The sequence below is a fragment of the Saccostrea echinata genome, unplaced genomic scaffold, assembly GCF_033153115.1.
Source record: "Saccostrea echinata isolate AGI-Se365-2 ecotype Australia unplaced genomic scaffold, CSIRO_AGI_Sech_v1 ptg000041l, whole genome shotgun sequence".
Lineage (NCBI taxonomy): Eukaryota > Metazoa > Mollusca > Bivalvia > Ostreida > Ostreidae > Saccostrea > Saccostrea echinata.
In genome coordinates this window covers 4,185,693-4,200,295 of record NW_026889790.1, presented here as the reverse complement: position 1 = coordinate 4,200,295, position 14,603 = coordinate 4,185,693, and the positions used below count along the sequence as shown (strand labels likewise).

The following is a 14,603-nucleotide window of genomic DNA, read 5'->3' as shown; positions in this document are numbered from 1 at the left end:
AAATGATGTATGATTTTGGCCTAGAAAATTACACAACTTCATATAACTCGGACTCATTGATAATGAAATATTACATTTTTTACATATATTTTTACATATACAGGGTATTTATCATGTTTTGTACAGGGACTTCCGTATGCAGTATCTGTCAGAGACTGTGTTTGTGGGACTGTATTTCACAGTGGGGTCCTCACAGGATGTGATCATGAGGAGAGAGGTGAAGGACTTCGAGGAAATGATGATAAATCAAGTGATAAATACAAGACAAAAAGACATGGTAATGACCAGTGGGAGTCGCAGAGAAGGATTCAGGCTGAAGGGATCAGATGTGGACTTAATGTACTGGCCAAATGACCACACCGTGATCTGGGATTTAGACCAGGCTCAGAATTATGACTTAAGTAGAAAAATACTGTTTCTCTGTTATTGTACAGAGAGCCCACCAGGATTTGCTTTACTTGAATTACTGACACCAACAGACAGGGAATGTTTAAAGTATGCATGTATGAGAATAAATGACAGACTCTATATATCCAGTTCCAAATACAGACAGGTCACATGTTCAGCACCTTTGCCTGATTCTAAAGAACATGGTCCGTGTGGTAGTGGTGTTTTAGGGGGAGAAGAATATGACACAGCCCAGTGTTTTGTCTGTGATTTTTGGCCACCTCCTGCCTCCAAATGGATAGACAGATGTCACTCATGGCCCCCGTCGTATATTATTGATGATATAGTCAGAAATGGATGCCACTTTGTAGCAATAGGACACAAACTAGGAAAACACGCAGACAAATAATGGAGAATTTCCTTCTCTTTAGCAGAACAAAAACTTGTCTACTCAATGAACCATTTGCCAATTCTTAACCTATGGTTTGCTTAAATTGTTCCTAAGGGAGTCTATTAATCATGGATTAAGTGATGTGGATAAATTACTGTGTTCCTATCACATGAAGACAGCAGTTTTCTGGATGATTCAACAAAACACAATATCTCATTGGTTTCCACAAAATATCCTGGAGTGTTTCTGGGTCTGTTTTAAACTTATCCTTAAATGGGTGTATGAGGGGGTATGTCCAAACTTCTTTATTCCTGAAAACAACATGTTTCTGAGTAACATCCATGGTGAAGCACAATATAATTTATTCATAAGGCTTCATGAATTGTATGAGATGGGAATAGCATTGCTGTTTTATTGTCTATCTATCAGGTCTATTGTTATAAGTGTCCTTCAAATTTCCAGACAGTTTTTTGGTTTACATGAGCTAATTATGATATCTCCAACCTGGCTTTCTTTGAACTAAATCTATTTCTGGAGTTGTATAGGGATATGGTACCAGCAACATACCTACATCAATGTGTTAGGTTCTTTAGTGCTGTAGAAAAGTTGATAAGAACTACGCACGGTAACTCCCGATTCCCGCCTACATTTTACAACCATTTAATTCAATATTGATGACAATTTGGCCATAAAATCTTTGTTTAATACAAAGAACAGTTCAATTGTAATTGATTGATTATTTTAGTTCCAGTGCTAAATAGTAAAATATCCCTAATTCCAGCTCTTGAAATAAGGGGGGGTAGACGATATTTTCCATTGAAATCGGGCTATAAGGCATCATCATATTCTGAAATAGTCTTGGGTATGAATAAATGTTTAAATCTTTTTCTTATGTTTTATGCATATAAAATTAAGCATATATATTAGTAAAATATAATGTTTCAGTTGTAAAGCACTTGGAAATTGCTGAAAAAATAAGCATTTTTGTCGTTTTTTGTGTATAAACATATGTTCCCCCCCCCCCCGTGAAACACAAAAAGCTTTGATATGAATTTGTGAAATGACAGTCCATATTACCCGTAAAAAGGAATTTTTGTTTCATGGGGGGGGGGGGGGAGATGTTTTAAAAATATTTTCCGTTTTCCGTTGATTTCTATAGTGAAAAACACGAGTTTTACCAAAAGTTTAGAGTTATCACTTGTTGTTTTCCAAAAGAAGTAATGTTTTATGAGAATTCATATAAATATCAATATAAATATTAAAAATTATTCGAATATCTTAACTTTTGAAAATTGACTTGGAGGTAGGCGGGAGAACAATACTATCGTTCGCAGTTTTTTCACCCCTGACTAAGTACCAGGTTCTCAGAAACTTACAGCCACTGTACCCCGGAACACTGCTTTTATATTATACAACTATTTAACCTTTTTTGCACCATTCAAGATAAATACCAGTTCAGTTGTAAACAAACAGGTGTATATGGCTAATAAAACATCCAGTTATATGATGAAATTAGCAGCCAAGTTTGGGTGCATTTCTGATATGTTATATATTGCTATGTTTTACTACAAGACACTTAGATACAAGGAAGCTATATCAGTTATAGAAATGACGAAGGTCAAGTTAGCACAGCCACATGTAATGTATATCTCAAATGGAACTTTAAATGCAGAAAGGTACATCTTTAGTGAATCCATGTTTCATGAGTCTTTATGGGGACAGTCCTGGTCTACAAAGATGAGACGTGCTGTGGCATGGGATTTTTTCTTGAAAATGAAATCTGTTACATCAATGAATTAGTGCCAGAACAACAGTCTGGGGTTACAGTTTGGATCCTCTGCAAAATATATCCCACTCTATGTTCTGTTACACATGTTAGAGATCTTGTGTTACAGACAGGTAGACCCACTGAGAGCACAAACAGCTGTAGATAATCTACAGAACCTGGTCCACCACGATCAGGGGATATATGTAAAGATACACGAAAGAGACATATCTTGGCAGATTCTGGGGATCTGTCAACAGGTGACAGGGAACCATCAAGCTGCTCTGTACTCCTACCAACAATCTCTCAAACAAGAAAAATTACACTGTATATTCAAACCGCTACAGTCATGAGGATACAGGAAGTCATGGAACTTATATGCAGGGACCATTATTGAAATAATAATAATAGTGTAATTTAAAAAAAAAAATGATTTGTTTCAGTGTTCTGGGGGAATAAAAACTTTTCTTTGACTAGAGTGAGAAAGAAAGAAACTGTCCCCTCCCTCTCCCCCTCCTTGAAATGTTAGGTGATTGAATTAAAATAATTGAATTATTTTAGGAATACTATCCATTTTACAGAATTCATTTCAAAGTTTTATTTTCAGTGTAGTGTTTTAATGTGTCATAGTTCATCATTTTAAAAGATTTTGGTTCCTATGACAACCCAGTATGTACATAACTGTAAAGAAATCCTTATGTTTTTGTTAATTATATTTGTTGTTTGTTAATTAAGTTTGTTGTTTGCTAATTAAGTTTGTTGTTTCTTAATTAAGTTTGTGAAGTGATGATTTAATTCAATAAATCAGATATAATATGACTTTTGTTCCTTTTAATTTCACACATGATAAACAGAATATATCAATAAGAAAAAAAATAAGGTATCCATAATGATTTTGATAAAGTACTGGTATCACCTGATTTAGAGAATACTAGTACTCTCGTTAGTAGGGTTGGCTTTACAATCAGTTCTTATTGCAGATTTCAGACGACGTTTAATCAATTAACAATATTTATTTTCATTTCTACGTTGATATGATAAATCCATTTGAACTCGAAATAAAAGCTACCACAGAGTCTGACACATCCAAAAACATAACAAAGTCTTATCATTTCAGATCCCGGGGATCTGTCAACAGCTGACAAAAAACCAACAAGCTGCTCTGTACTCCTACCAATAATCTCTCAAACAAATCAAAAAGAAAAGAAACTGCTACATTGATGAGAATACAAGATATTATTGGACTATTGCAAAGAAACTTTTAAAAATATTTTTTGTTACCGGTCTTGTAGAGTAGGATTTCCCCCATTAAAATCCCCCCCCCCTCCCCCGGAAAATAGGTTCTAGAGAGGTGGATTTCCCCACAGAAGAATGGCTCTAGAGTGGGATTTCACCTACGGAAATTCCACACCAGATTCAATTTTGAATTTCCCGGGGAAATCCTACTCTGTGTAGTAGTTATAGATTGCGATTTCCCCTAGAGCCACCACCCCCCCCCCCCCCCGAATAAAATATAATGGCTGTACTAATATTATGAGGGGGATGCGGGCAAAACATTGTTACAAGTCTCCTTTCTTTAGAAAGATGAACAGATGTATTGACACATACGAAGAATGAAAATTTTAAATCGCATTTTTCACAGCAACCGTCCAACCATTTTTTAAAGCATTAAAATCTTATTCTTTTCATCTAGTCAAACTGGTTTCTGGAAAAATTGGAACAATGTAATCGGTCAGACAATTTTTACTGTATCCATAGAAACAGAAAGGAATTTTATTTCAAATGGATTGTTTCCCTCCAATTGTATTCTACTTTAAATCCATTCATTACTTTCAAATGAAAGCAGAATAAACAATAACATGCACTATTTGAACATAGCAATGACATGTATATCATAAAGTTGGATTAAATAAATAATATAAATAAATTTTAAACTTTTGTTGTTCTGTACGTGTCGTCCTAAACTAGTAAATAAACACTTATTTACCTCTTATATAGCATCGCCAACGAGACCATTTTAGAGAACCACGTGATATTAACCAGGTATTCGAATGAAAACATTGTAATTCCGAACAAGTGGTTTATTATAAACAACAGGTAGAAATTGATTTCTGTCTAATTCCTTCCTCAAACGAAAGAAATCATATTCTCAAACTTCATGTACATAACATGTACACAATATTAAGGGTCTCTCCAAAATTCTGATGTTTAAATACCCGAAATAGCTGCCGTTGCCATGGAACTAAAAAGGGTCATTTATTTCTAAATATTTGGATTTTGGCAAATCTTTTAAAAGAGTATATGGTCTCTGCTTTCAAATCCAATGTTACATCGTTGGGGTCGAGGAGACACACTTACGCTTCGGCTTGCAAAAGCAGTATTTCTTGTATTGTTTTTGGTTTTGGCTTTTTATTTTCTTTGAAGAACTACTCCATTCAAATACTCACAAAATGGTATGTGGAACTTATCAATAACATGAATTTAAGAATTTTCTCACTCACTCTTTATAAAAATGATGGATCCATAAATGAAATACCGGGCCTATAGAGGGCAAACAATTATCAAATCAACAAAGGTGTCCTGATATACTGTAGAATTCGTGAGCAAACACGTCCCGCTGAACTGAGAGAGGGTGTTGAGACATCGAGTCTTACGATTTTTTAAGTTACAATTTTTACAATTTCCCATGAGTTCAAGTTTTGGGTTGAGACTCAATGATTAGAACTATATATTTTTATATTTCACACTACATTCGACTTTTGGAATATCACCCGTCGTCAAGCAGTGTTAATTGTCGCTACGCTGGAGGGCGTGGCTTCATCATTCAGTGGGTAATATATAGTGTTATTAAAAAATATTTCTCGACGAATCAGATTCAATTAATTTACATGAAATTAATATATAAAACGAGATAACTACCTACTCGTTGTAACTGGATAATTATATCCCTTTAACGAGATAAATATCTGGTTATACATAAATGACTTTCTTTGAAAACAAATTGAATCTTTTAACTTTAGATAGCCTTGATATAATGAACATTAAAATATGACACATACAAGTACTGCCATTAGAGGTGTTAAGACATCGAATCTGAGGAGTTTTACATTTCTTTTGAAAGCTAGATATTCGGGTTGAGCCGCCATTATTTGAAATATATGCTTAAAAAATTCTTACTACAATTGAACAGTACATAATTGGAGAAACACACATTTACCATTTAAAAATCAGTTTGTCGTTTATCTTTTTTTTTAAATAAAAATATTTTGGCTGTGGTTTACATTGACTCTATAACAAAGTGGAAACCCACTCTGAGAAAGAAAGCGAGGGAAATTTGGCTCTGATGTGGAGTTTCCCCTCGGGGGAAAATCCTACTCTAGGGTCTAGAGTGCAATTTCCGGAGGGGTAGCTGGTTAAGGGAGAAATACTACTCAACACCGGAAATAAATAAAACAATCTGTTACATAAGTTAAGCGATTTGTGCTAGTATATTTCTTCAAAGTATGTATATGCAATTTTGTGAAAGTTCCATTCAATTTTATTCAGGGGTTTTGGAGGTATTGCTTTAACAAAATGGGCACCCCCTTTATCGAGTATAACTACAAAGTCCATGTTACGCTGCGGGAAACACAAAGTAACGTCATTGGCGAACACTCCATAAAGGCAAAAAGCCTACACATCATTTTTTCAAGTTGCAAAAAATTAAATATGTATACTGCAGTATGGTTGAAAATTGGGAACAGATGATCATAACACTTGACCATGATTTTGTTTGATGTCAATTGCTAAAAAGTGTTCTTAGCAAATTGCATTTTACTTATTCAACAATGAAATAAGAAATTATTTACGGGATATGTTTTTGTGTTATTGGGAAAACAAAAAACAAAGTATTGTTTGAAATAGGATTATTCAAAAAAGGAAGTTTCCATATTACCTACGCACTGTAAAGGGTTGAATTGTACAGGATTAAAATTGCACAATTTTATTAAGTGATCATGCACGACAATTCTATCTTCATTATTGCCCCAAAATATGTTTTTATTACTAATCATTATCATGATTGTTTCAAGTTCACAGAAAATTTCAAGGCAAACAACATTTCTTTTTATTTGATACTTAGACCAGAATAATATAAATAGCGAACCTAAATAAGCTCTTTTCATAATATAAAATTGCATTTTTTCCCCCGATTTTTTATTCGATGGGTGACATCCCCCTCCCCCCTCCCGCCCCTCAAGATGGATTGAACTCTTCTCATACTGACACTTCGCACTTGAAGTGACTTTAATTAGCCTACACATGAACAGAAAGGAATATACGCCACTGAAAGCGTTACGGATTTTGCTAACACCTCTGGACAGTTCAGCAGACTGGGAAAACTTGTGGTTTTGCCGACATTCTGTGCTCTTTAATAGCAACCCCCCCCCCCCCCCAAAAAAAAAAAAAAACAAACAAACAAAAAAAAAAAAAACGGAGGTTTAAAGACCTATTTAAGGATGATAAATAAAGGTTAAGAAAAAATATATCATTCGAAGACATTTTTTTTTACTTATAACAACCTTTATTTCTGTAAGAAATATAAAGGAGATGGGCGAACACAGCGCGCAGAAAGCCTATAGCTTCAGATATATAAAATTCATGTTCAATTTGTGAATTCAGGATTTAGAGTAAAGTTCTCATTATTAAAATTTATGAAATTATGATAAACAAAACTTTTCTGATGAAAATTTTCTCGGCAAAATTTATTCTTTTATTTAAAAAATAATGTGGTATTCGTGGGGTTCGAACCCTAGGAATAAAAATCCTGAGTATCATTTTCTTTCGAGACCAGCACGCTAACCACTAGACTACACAAGTCCTGATGAATATTGGCATTTAAATCATGTTTGTAATATGACCCTTGACTTAATGGACTTCAAGTATTTCTCGAAAAGATGCGAATGATATGTCAAAAGTATATTTTTTAGGTAAAGTGGGTCTTTGCTCTATATTTTTGGAAACCAAAAAATGTATATTTTTATGCAAACTTCGAGGATTAACTTTCCAAAAAATGGAGCGAAGACCCACTCATATCGAAAAATAGTGTTATAGTATGAGAAAATGACTCTTTTTGCCCTCTTTAGTGTGTGTATAATATTTCATAAGCAAATAATTTAAATTTTTGTGAGATTTTTGCAAATTGTAGAGATTTTACATAAAGTATTATAATTTTAATGTTAGATGAAATATCAAGGAAAATTTTGATATAATTGAAATTCAATTTTTCACTTTCATGTTTGTCACACTATAGGCTTTTCGCTCGTCATGTTCACCCATCTTCTTTTGTGGCCAAATTCAGATGTTCCTAACGGGGTTTAAAAGTTTGGCACCAAAGGGGTTTCAACTGAAGGACTTTTTCTATGTTTCAATCCGTTTTCCTTTTTAAAATATGGATTCCTGGTCCATTCATCAAGAGGAAGAAGTTAATGACCATAAAGGCGAGAAGTTTGTCACCTGTGTGCAAAGACACATGCAGATATGAATGATCACTCAAAAAGCACATTGCGTCTCTTGCACAAGGAAATAAGTTTCATTCCGGGATTGAAAACAACATTGAAAACTCCTTGCTACATGTGCCCTACGGAAACTTATTTCCTTGTGCAAATGCTGAACTTAGAATTACAAAGCATGAGCCAACCGCGCATATTTGAAACAATATTAGGCTATTTAAAGGTAAATGATGTCTGAAAATCAAAAAAGAAAGTCCAAACTCTAATAATCTACCAGTACCTCTATTTCTTAATAGACAAAAACAAAAATAGTTTTTTTTTTTTTTAAAAAACTCTTTATTAAATAGCGCACTTACAATTTTAATAAATCATTGTTCTTTAAAGAAATAACTCCAGTCATTTTCTGTTTAGAATTTACATAACACACACACCTATAATCAAGTTTCAAACAATACACTAGATTTATCGGTGCTACATGTATTTATACAGACATATTTTCCGCATCTCCATTGAAAACTTCTTTATCACATATCTTCACGGCCTCCTGGTGATCTGTAATAAATATTTCGTTTTCCTACAGCTTAGCTGGGGTCTGTGTAAGCACTGTCCGTATTTCTTTGACGACTTGTCCTGCACATCCCCAATGTAACGTCACACCCGATCCCCCGTGTCCGTAGTTATGTACAATCTACCAAATAAAATTATGGTATATCAGGGATTGTACATATGGTTATCTACGTCAGGTGTAAATTAATGCTATGTGTAATATCATTTACAAACCATACTTACCATTTTTCCTGTCGAGAGCCTTTGAGATTCCAAACGTACCCCGGAACCTCGGTGGGGGCGTAATCCGACCCAGTGTTGGACTATCTCTGCGTCCTGCTCAGAGAATAACATTCAATATAGTTATGCATTATCTTCAATCGAAACTTTTGGATCTTAATTTGACAATAGTGAATATGTTAGAGGACATGATCCGCACAGTCTTTACATTACACCAACGCCTGATGTTGTGTTAGACTCTTTGATTGTGTGTTCGTTTTTCGAAACAAATGTGGCCAGCTTTCTGGGCCCGGGAGATGCTGTCCTCATTACCAGCTGATTCAAATCTCACACCAAGTACCAGGCGACCGTCTCACTAACAACTCTAAGTGAAACGCACTTACGTGCTATGTTCAAGTTTGTCTTCGTTTACAGTCTACGACTGTTAGTGAAACGGTCGTCGCCTATACTTCGCTTGTCTGAAAAAAATGGGATTGAGGAACGCTCTCTTGCGCGCAATAAATATACACTATCTTCTATGGGTGGCACTGTAGCTCTCTGGTCGTCCATCCCGATTTTTTTTCCAGACCAGCCAGCTACAGTTCTGCAGCTATTTCGGCGCTATATATGCAGAATTTTGGACAAATAAAAGGTCTAAAATGTTTCTTGACGCTTGGGCCAAGACATAGCAATCAGTCATTTGTATCAAGAATCCCGTAAACTAAAGTCACGATAGTCATCAGAGAGAGAGAGAGAGAGCTTTAAAGCAGAAAGGATTAAAGACATTACATAATCAATGAAATATAAATGTAGCGGACTGCGGTAACCATTTTTAAAATTTTCATCTCGTTATTTTGATACCTTCAGACTAGGTACTAATTCCAGACATCCCTCCCAAATTGCTTTGCGATCAACGTCATCAATTTTTGTGTTCCAGTCTCCAGTCTGACCAGTTCCGCCAAGTACGACAGCATCGGCCCTAGATAATCGAGAAACCATAACAATGGATAATCAAACACACCATAAACAATGGATAATCGAACACACCATAACAATGGATAATCGAACACATCATAACAATAGATAATCAAAAACACCATAACAATGGATAATCGAACACACTATAAACAATGGATAATCGAACACACCATAAACAATGGATAATCGAGCACACCATAAACAATGGATAATCGAGCACACCATAAACAATGGATAATCGAACACACCATAACAATGGATAATCGAACACGCCATAAAATGGGCGCTAATGGAACAATTGCCTAAATACATGTATTTAGCAATTCTGTCGATGTATACGTATTATGCTTCATACAGGATATATAGATTTTCAATGCAGATAATATTATGGCGGGTAAACGAAGACACGGTATATCGAGATGGGGGGGGGGGGCTGTTAAAACATCGCTGGGTAAAAATTTATTCGATGCCAATGTAAAAATCAGACTACTATACTCAACTCAACTCCCACTTTAATATGTATCATCTAAAGAATTCACAGTACTCAATATGGAGTATGTTGACAATTTCAATTCAATCCTATTTAAACATGTACTTTCCGCAATTGCTTTGGAAAATCTTTTATGAAATGTCGTGCATTTGTCATATATAACCTTTTGCTATAATGAAAGTAATTTTCAATATTTTAGACATTGGTCATTGTTTCTGCCATCCCTATCTTTTTTCAGCATGATATTGGAGTCCAGACCCCTCCCCCTGGAATTTTACGTGTGGGAAAGTAGTTTAGGAATTTTTGTTTTGGCTCGTCAACAATTTTCTGGGTTGGACTTTTTTGGAGGGGGACGGGATGCTCCCCCAGGAAAAAAATCCTGAATCTGCGTCTGGGTTAATTAATCAAATGCATTGTCGGTGGCAAAACTATAAGAATATCAAGTTAATATTCAGTAAAGCACTACCCAATCCGGTTCGTAAAATTTGCAAATAAATGTTACAGGAATGTTTTCATTATGCTTCAAACAAAATACTGAACCATAAAAGTATATGACTATGTATAAGTTTACCCAGGTAAAATGTATTTTTCACAATGTGCATTCGTTCCTTCGTACGTCATAAAATGCTTCACCCACGGGGCTTTAATCTGAGAATAAAAATAAAAAGGTATGCATAATATTTACCTTATATATTTTTACCACGAATGAGAACAGAGAAGGAAATCAAAACTATGTCATTACCCTGGTGACTTGGCCACGGATTGGAATGACGTCATCATCTTTGACTAGTGTCCTTGAACCAATCCCTGAAGCATTCACTATCACGTCATAATCTGACAGCAGCTACTCAAGATCGTTGGAGCATTAATAAAATACACATAAAAGTCGAGAAAACGAGAAAAAAATACTTATACTGGTATATACATGTACTTACCTTATCCAAACTGTCCACTCGTCTATGTATGGCCGTGCCATTGCTATTTTTGAATCTGGAAATGAAGCATAGATCAAATGCATAATCAAATCGACTTATACAAAGTACGACTCATTCACAATACCTTGACTAAATAAATTAACTAGATATTTTGTACTTAACTGATTATTTCTTGTTTGTAACTAATACTGTTTTATTATACTGACCTTGACATCAGCCAAGACAGATAGGCCTTGACATTGATCATCACCGTGGTGTAAAACACGCCAAACCTACAACAGAGAGACAGCTACAACCTATAAGTAAGCAAGAAATCTGACCAATCCCAGGGCGGCAAATGTGACCAATCAGAAAACAATTAAGGAGGCTGGGGGGTCAACAAATTAACCATTAGATATAACTTATTTGTTTAGATATGATATCTTAAGCTGTCAACTATCATTTGGCAAAGAAAAAATTCATACATTTTAGTTTTAAAATTTGATCTTTTTAGTACATCTTTATATGGAGCTCTTCTTCTAAAGGAGATCAATATAGTCTAAAAATGGCCACGACCACCCAGCCCTCTTAAGAAGTAGACATAGGAAAACAGCAGATTGGTATCCAATCAGGAAGTAACGCCATATAGACAATAAAAAAATTGAATGCACATAAAACTGTACGCTCGAAATCAAGAAACTGTCATGGAAAGTTTGCGATTTTACCTGGCCTTGGGGAAAAGAAGTTTAAGCTCTTTGTTGTCCAACTCATGATATCCTAAGACCTGGCGCCGCCATCCTGGACACTATTTCAATACAAAACAACATGGCAAACAATAGACAAACGTTCTTTTAATTGTGTATATATATTTTCTTTGGACAATAATAAAGTTTCATAACATGAATGAGATTTTCTGGTCTACCTGTGTTTCTGCGAAGAAAGAGTAACCCGAGACCAGCTGTGCCCCGAGGCGACTAGCCAGAGGCGATGTTGCTAGATGTAACAGGTAATCCCAAGTATCACAACCGCATTTCCTATACAGTAGGAATCAGAAAAGCAATAAAAAGTTACAAAAACAATATCTTTTACATATTGAAGTTGGCATTTATAAGCGAAGAAGACAATTATATACATGTAAAGATAGGCAAGAATTTGAAATATTAAAAGTGGATAAATAAGATTCTAACGCGACCAATTCCTGATTGTCCCCTCCCACCAGATGTGGCAACCAGAATCCACCTGATCCATCTGAAGTTGTGTCCGGACTGAACCGGTCAGCAATTATTGTGACATCACAGTCCGGCAATTCGTTCTGGATCCGCACGGCGCTGGACAGGCCAACTACCCCCGCCCCTACCACACAGACGCGGGTTTTTGTCATTTCACTTAAATTAAATAGACCACACATATTTATAAGGTAAAAACAAAGATTTTTAGTTTATATTTGTGACTATTTAGTAAATGTTATTCAGAATGAAATCCTATCCAGATTAAGGGAAAACAAACAAACAGACAGAGACAGCAATAAAGGTTTAAGATATTACATGTAATCTGTTTTGTATGTTTTAATTTTTAAACTTGTTTATACCAAGAAATCTCGTCCGTCAAGATTTGGGGTTAACTCAATTAAAGTGCTATTTTCTCAATTATAATGACTGATATATACACCTAATAGTAGTGCAGGGCAAATAATAGCAGCAACTTTGAGGGGTAGATTCTATATTATACAGATTTCAAATTTAAAAAATTATGAATTTCCAACGCTTTTATAAATATATGTTTTATTTGGATGATATTTCATATGAACAAGGTGAAAAATGAACATGCAGTGATTGATCTTAGGGAAAAAAAAATACAAATTGTACAAGTCTGTCAACAGGGCATAAAACAAGAACTACTGGAGATCAGGTGTCTAGGAGGAGTAAATATCCCCTGTCGACCGGACACATCCGCTGTGTGCCCTGTGTATTGAGCATATATAAACGGAATATTCTGTAGTCAAATTTAGTATAAGAAACGAGGCCTAAGAATTGATATGAAACATTTCAAACAAAGTACGACCCAGTGGTTATATTTGCTAACAAGGTCATTATATCGTCCATAAAATTTACGAAATGCTGACTTTAAACAGGGTTGTTAAAATTCCTGTAACATCAACTTATCTGTCAGTAGCCTGCCTCGGTTTAAATGTTGATCGTACTTAGAGCATGCTCTTGAGTATTGAATAAGGCAATAGACATTAACACCATACATATATGCAGGTGATCTAGCGAAATCATATTGGAACAACTTGAACTGAATTGGGGCGAACTATTATTCAGATCAAAATAAGGTACAGAAGACACAAACTGTGCTCCATATGGAAAGGCTAACATTAACTGGAACGCCGAACGACCTACGATTACCCAAAGAACCAAACTTTCAATAAAGATAATTTAAAAATATTCATTTAATTTTTTTTCATCAATTCACTAAAAAGTTTTGATTACATTGCATTTTAAACACCATTGACATACCTTTAGATACAAAATTAAACAAAGTGGGTCATGAGAAAGGTAATTTGTTTATCTACGGTGAGGTCTGAGTGTTTTAAAATTGAAATTCTCTGAAGTTCCCGGCTTAAAAAATGTTAACCACTCAATATTATCTAATTTTTATTAATACAAAGATCGAAGGATCTAAGGATGAATCATCAAAACTGAATTATCTAGGAGATATGCTAATGTTTTATTTTCTTTTTTTTCAACGAACACTTCTCATGACAATCTAATTAAAATAAGACCTTTCATCTCGCTCTTCGTAAATTGTTTGTCACTCGTGAAACCATCACAACAAAGGAGCTAGTGGAAGGTTTGATTTTAATCAGACTGTTCTCATGATACATGTATATACATAAACTACAGGCGCGGATCAAGGATTTTTTTTCCAGGGGCGTCCATCCCAGTCAAAAAAAAAATCTAACTCAAAAAATTCTTGACAAGCAAAAAAAAAAAAAAAAAAAAAAACAAAAAAACAAAAACAAAAACAAAAAACCTATATTCCCATCCCAAACATAATATTCCCAGAAAATTTCTTGACAGGCAAAAAAAAAAAAAAAAAATCCATTTTCCAAACGTGAAAAGCACCTATTTCGTGGTGGTGATAGTGGGGTTTTCTGGGGGGGGGGGGGGGGTCCAAAGTCATTTTTTATTTGCTTCAGTATATACTTTTTATAACTCTGCAAATTCCAGGGGGGGGGGTTCCTGACCCCGCAACCCCCCCTCTAGATCCGCGCATGGACTAAATATACATGCATGTCCTAAAAGGGGGTGTGTTTCTTTCTTCCTTTTTTTCTGATTGCCTACCTTGAACTTATTAAGATTTGTTCTACTTCTCTTTTTATTCAGATCAGTTAATTTTGTTCTTCAAAGAGAAAAGAAGAAAA

General features: G+C 35.0%; 2 protein-coding genes across 2 annotated transcripts; one reads left to right on the top strand and one right to left on the bottom strand.

Moving 5' to 3' along the window:
* Positions 1-136: 136 nt before the first annotated feature.
* Positions 137-796, top strand: LOC133200857 (uncharacterized). The gene has a single exon (XM_061336670.1). It carries the CDS (start codon positions 137-139, stop codon positions 794-796), a length of 660 nt encoding a protein of 219 aa, XP_061192654.1.
* A 7,598-nt stretch (positions 797-8,394) lies between these two features.
* LOC133200952 (D-aspartate oxidase-like) lies at positions 8,395-13,757 on the bottom strand. Its single transcript, XM_061336765.1, has 11 exons — positions 13,696-13,757; positions 12,367-12,564; positions 12,102-12,213; positions 11,905-11,984; positions 11,407-11,472; positions 11,201-11,255; positions 11,008-11,109; positions 10,837-10,913; positions 9,659-9,776; positions 8,822-8,914; positions 8,395-8,720 (listed from the first exon to the last, which is right to left on the bottom strand). Exons 2-11 carry the CDS (start codon positions 12,558-12,560, stop codon positions 8,607-8,609), a joined length of 1,011 nt encoding a protein of 336 aa, XP_061192749.1. The 5' UTR covers positions 12,561-12,564; positions 13,696-13,757; the 3' UTR covers positions 8,395-8,606.
* Positions 13,758-14,603: the final 846 nt, after the last annotated feature.

Coding starts and splice junctions, on each gene's coding strand:
- LOC133200952 (XM_061336765.1), bottom strand. CDS start 12,560: ATGACAAAAACCCGCGTCTGTGTGGTAGGGGCGGGGGTAGTTGGCCTG. Junction 11,256..11,406: donor CTGTCTTGGCTGATGTCAAG/GTCAGTATAATA, acceptor CTTCATTTCCAG/ATTCAAAAATAGCAATGGCA. Junction 8,721..8,821: donor GGCTCTCGACAGGAAAAATG/GTAAGTATGGTT, acceptor TTTATTTGGTAG/ATTGTACATAACTACGGACA.
- LOC133200857 (XM_061336670.1), top strand. CDS start 137: ATGCAGTATCTGTCAGAGACTGTGTTTGTGGGACTGTATTTCACAGTG.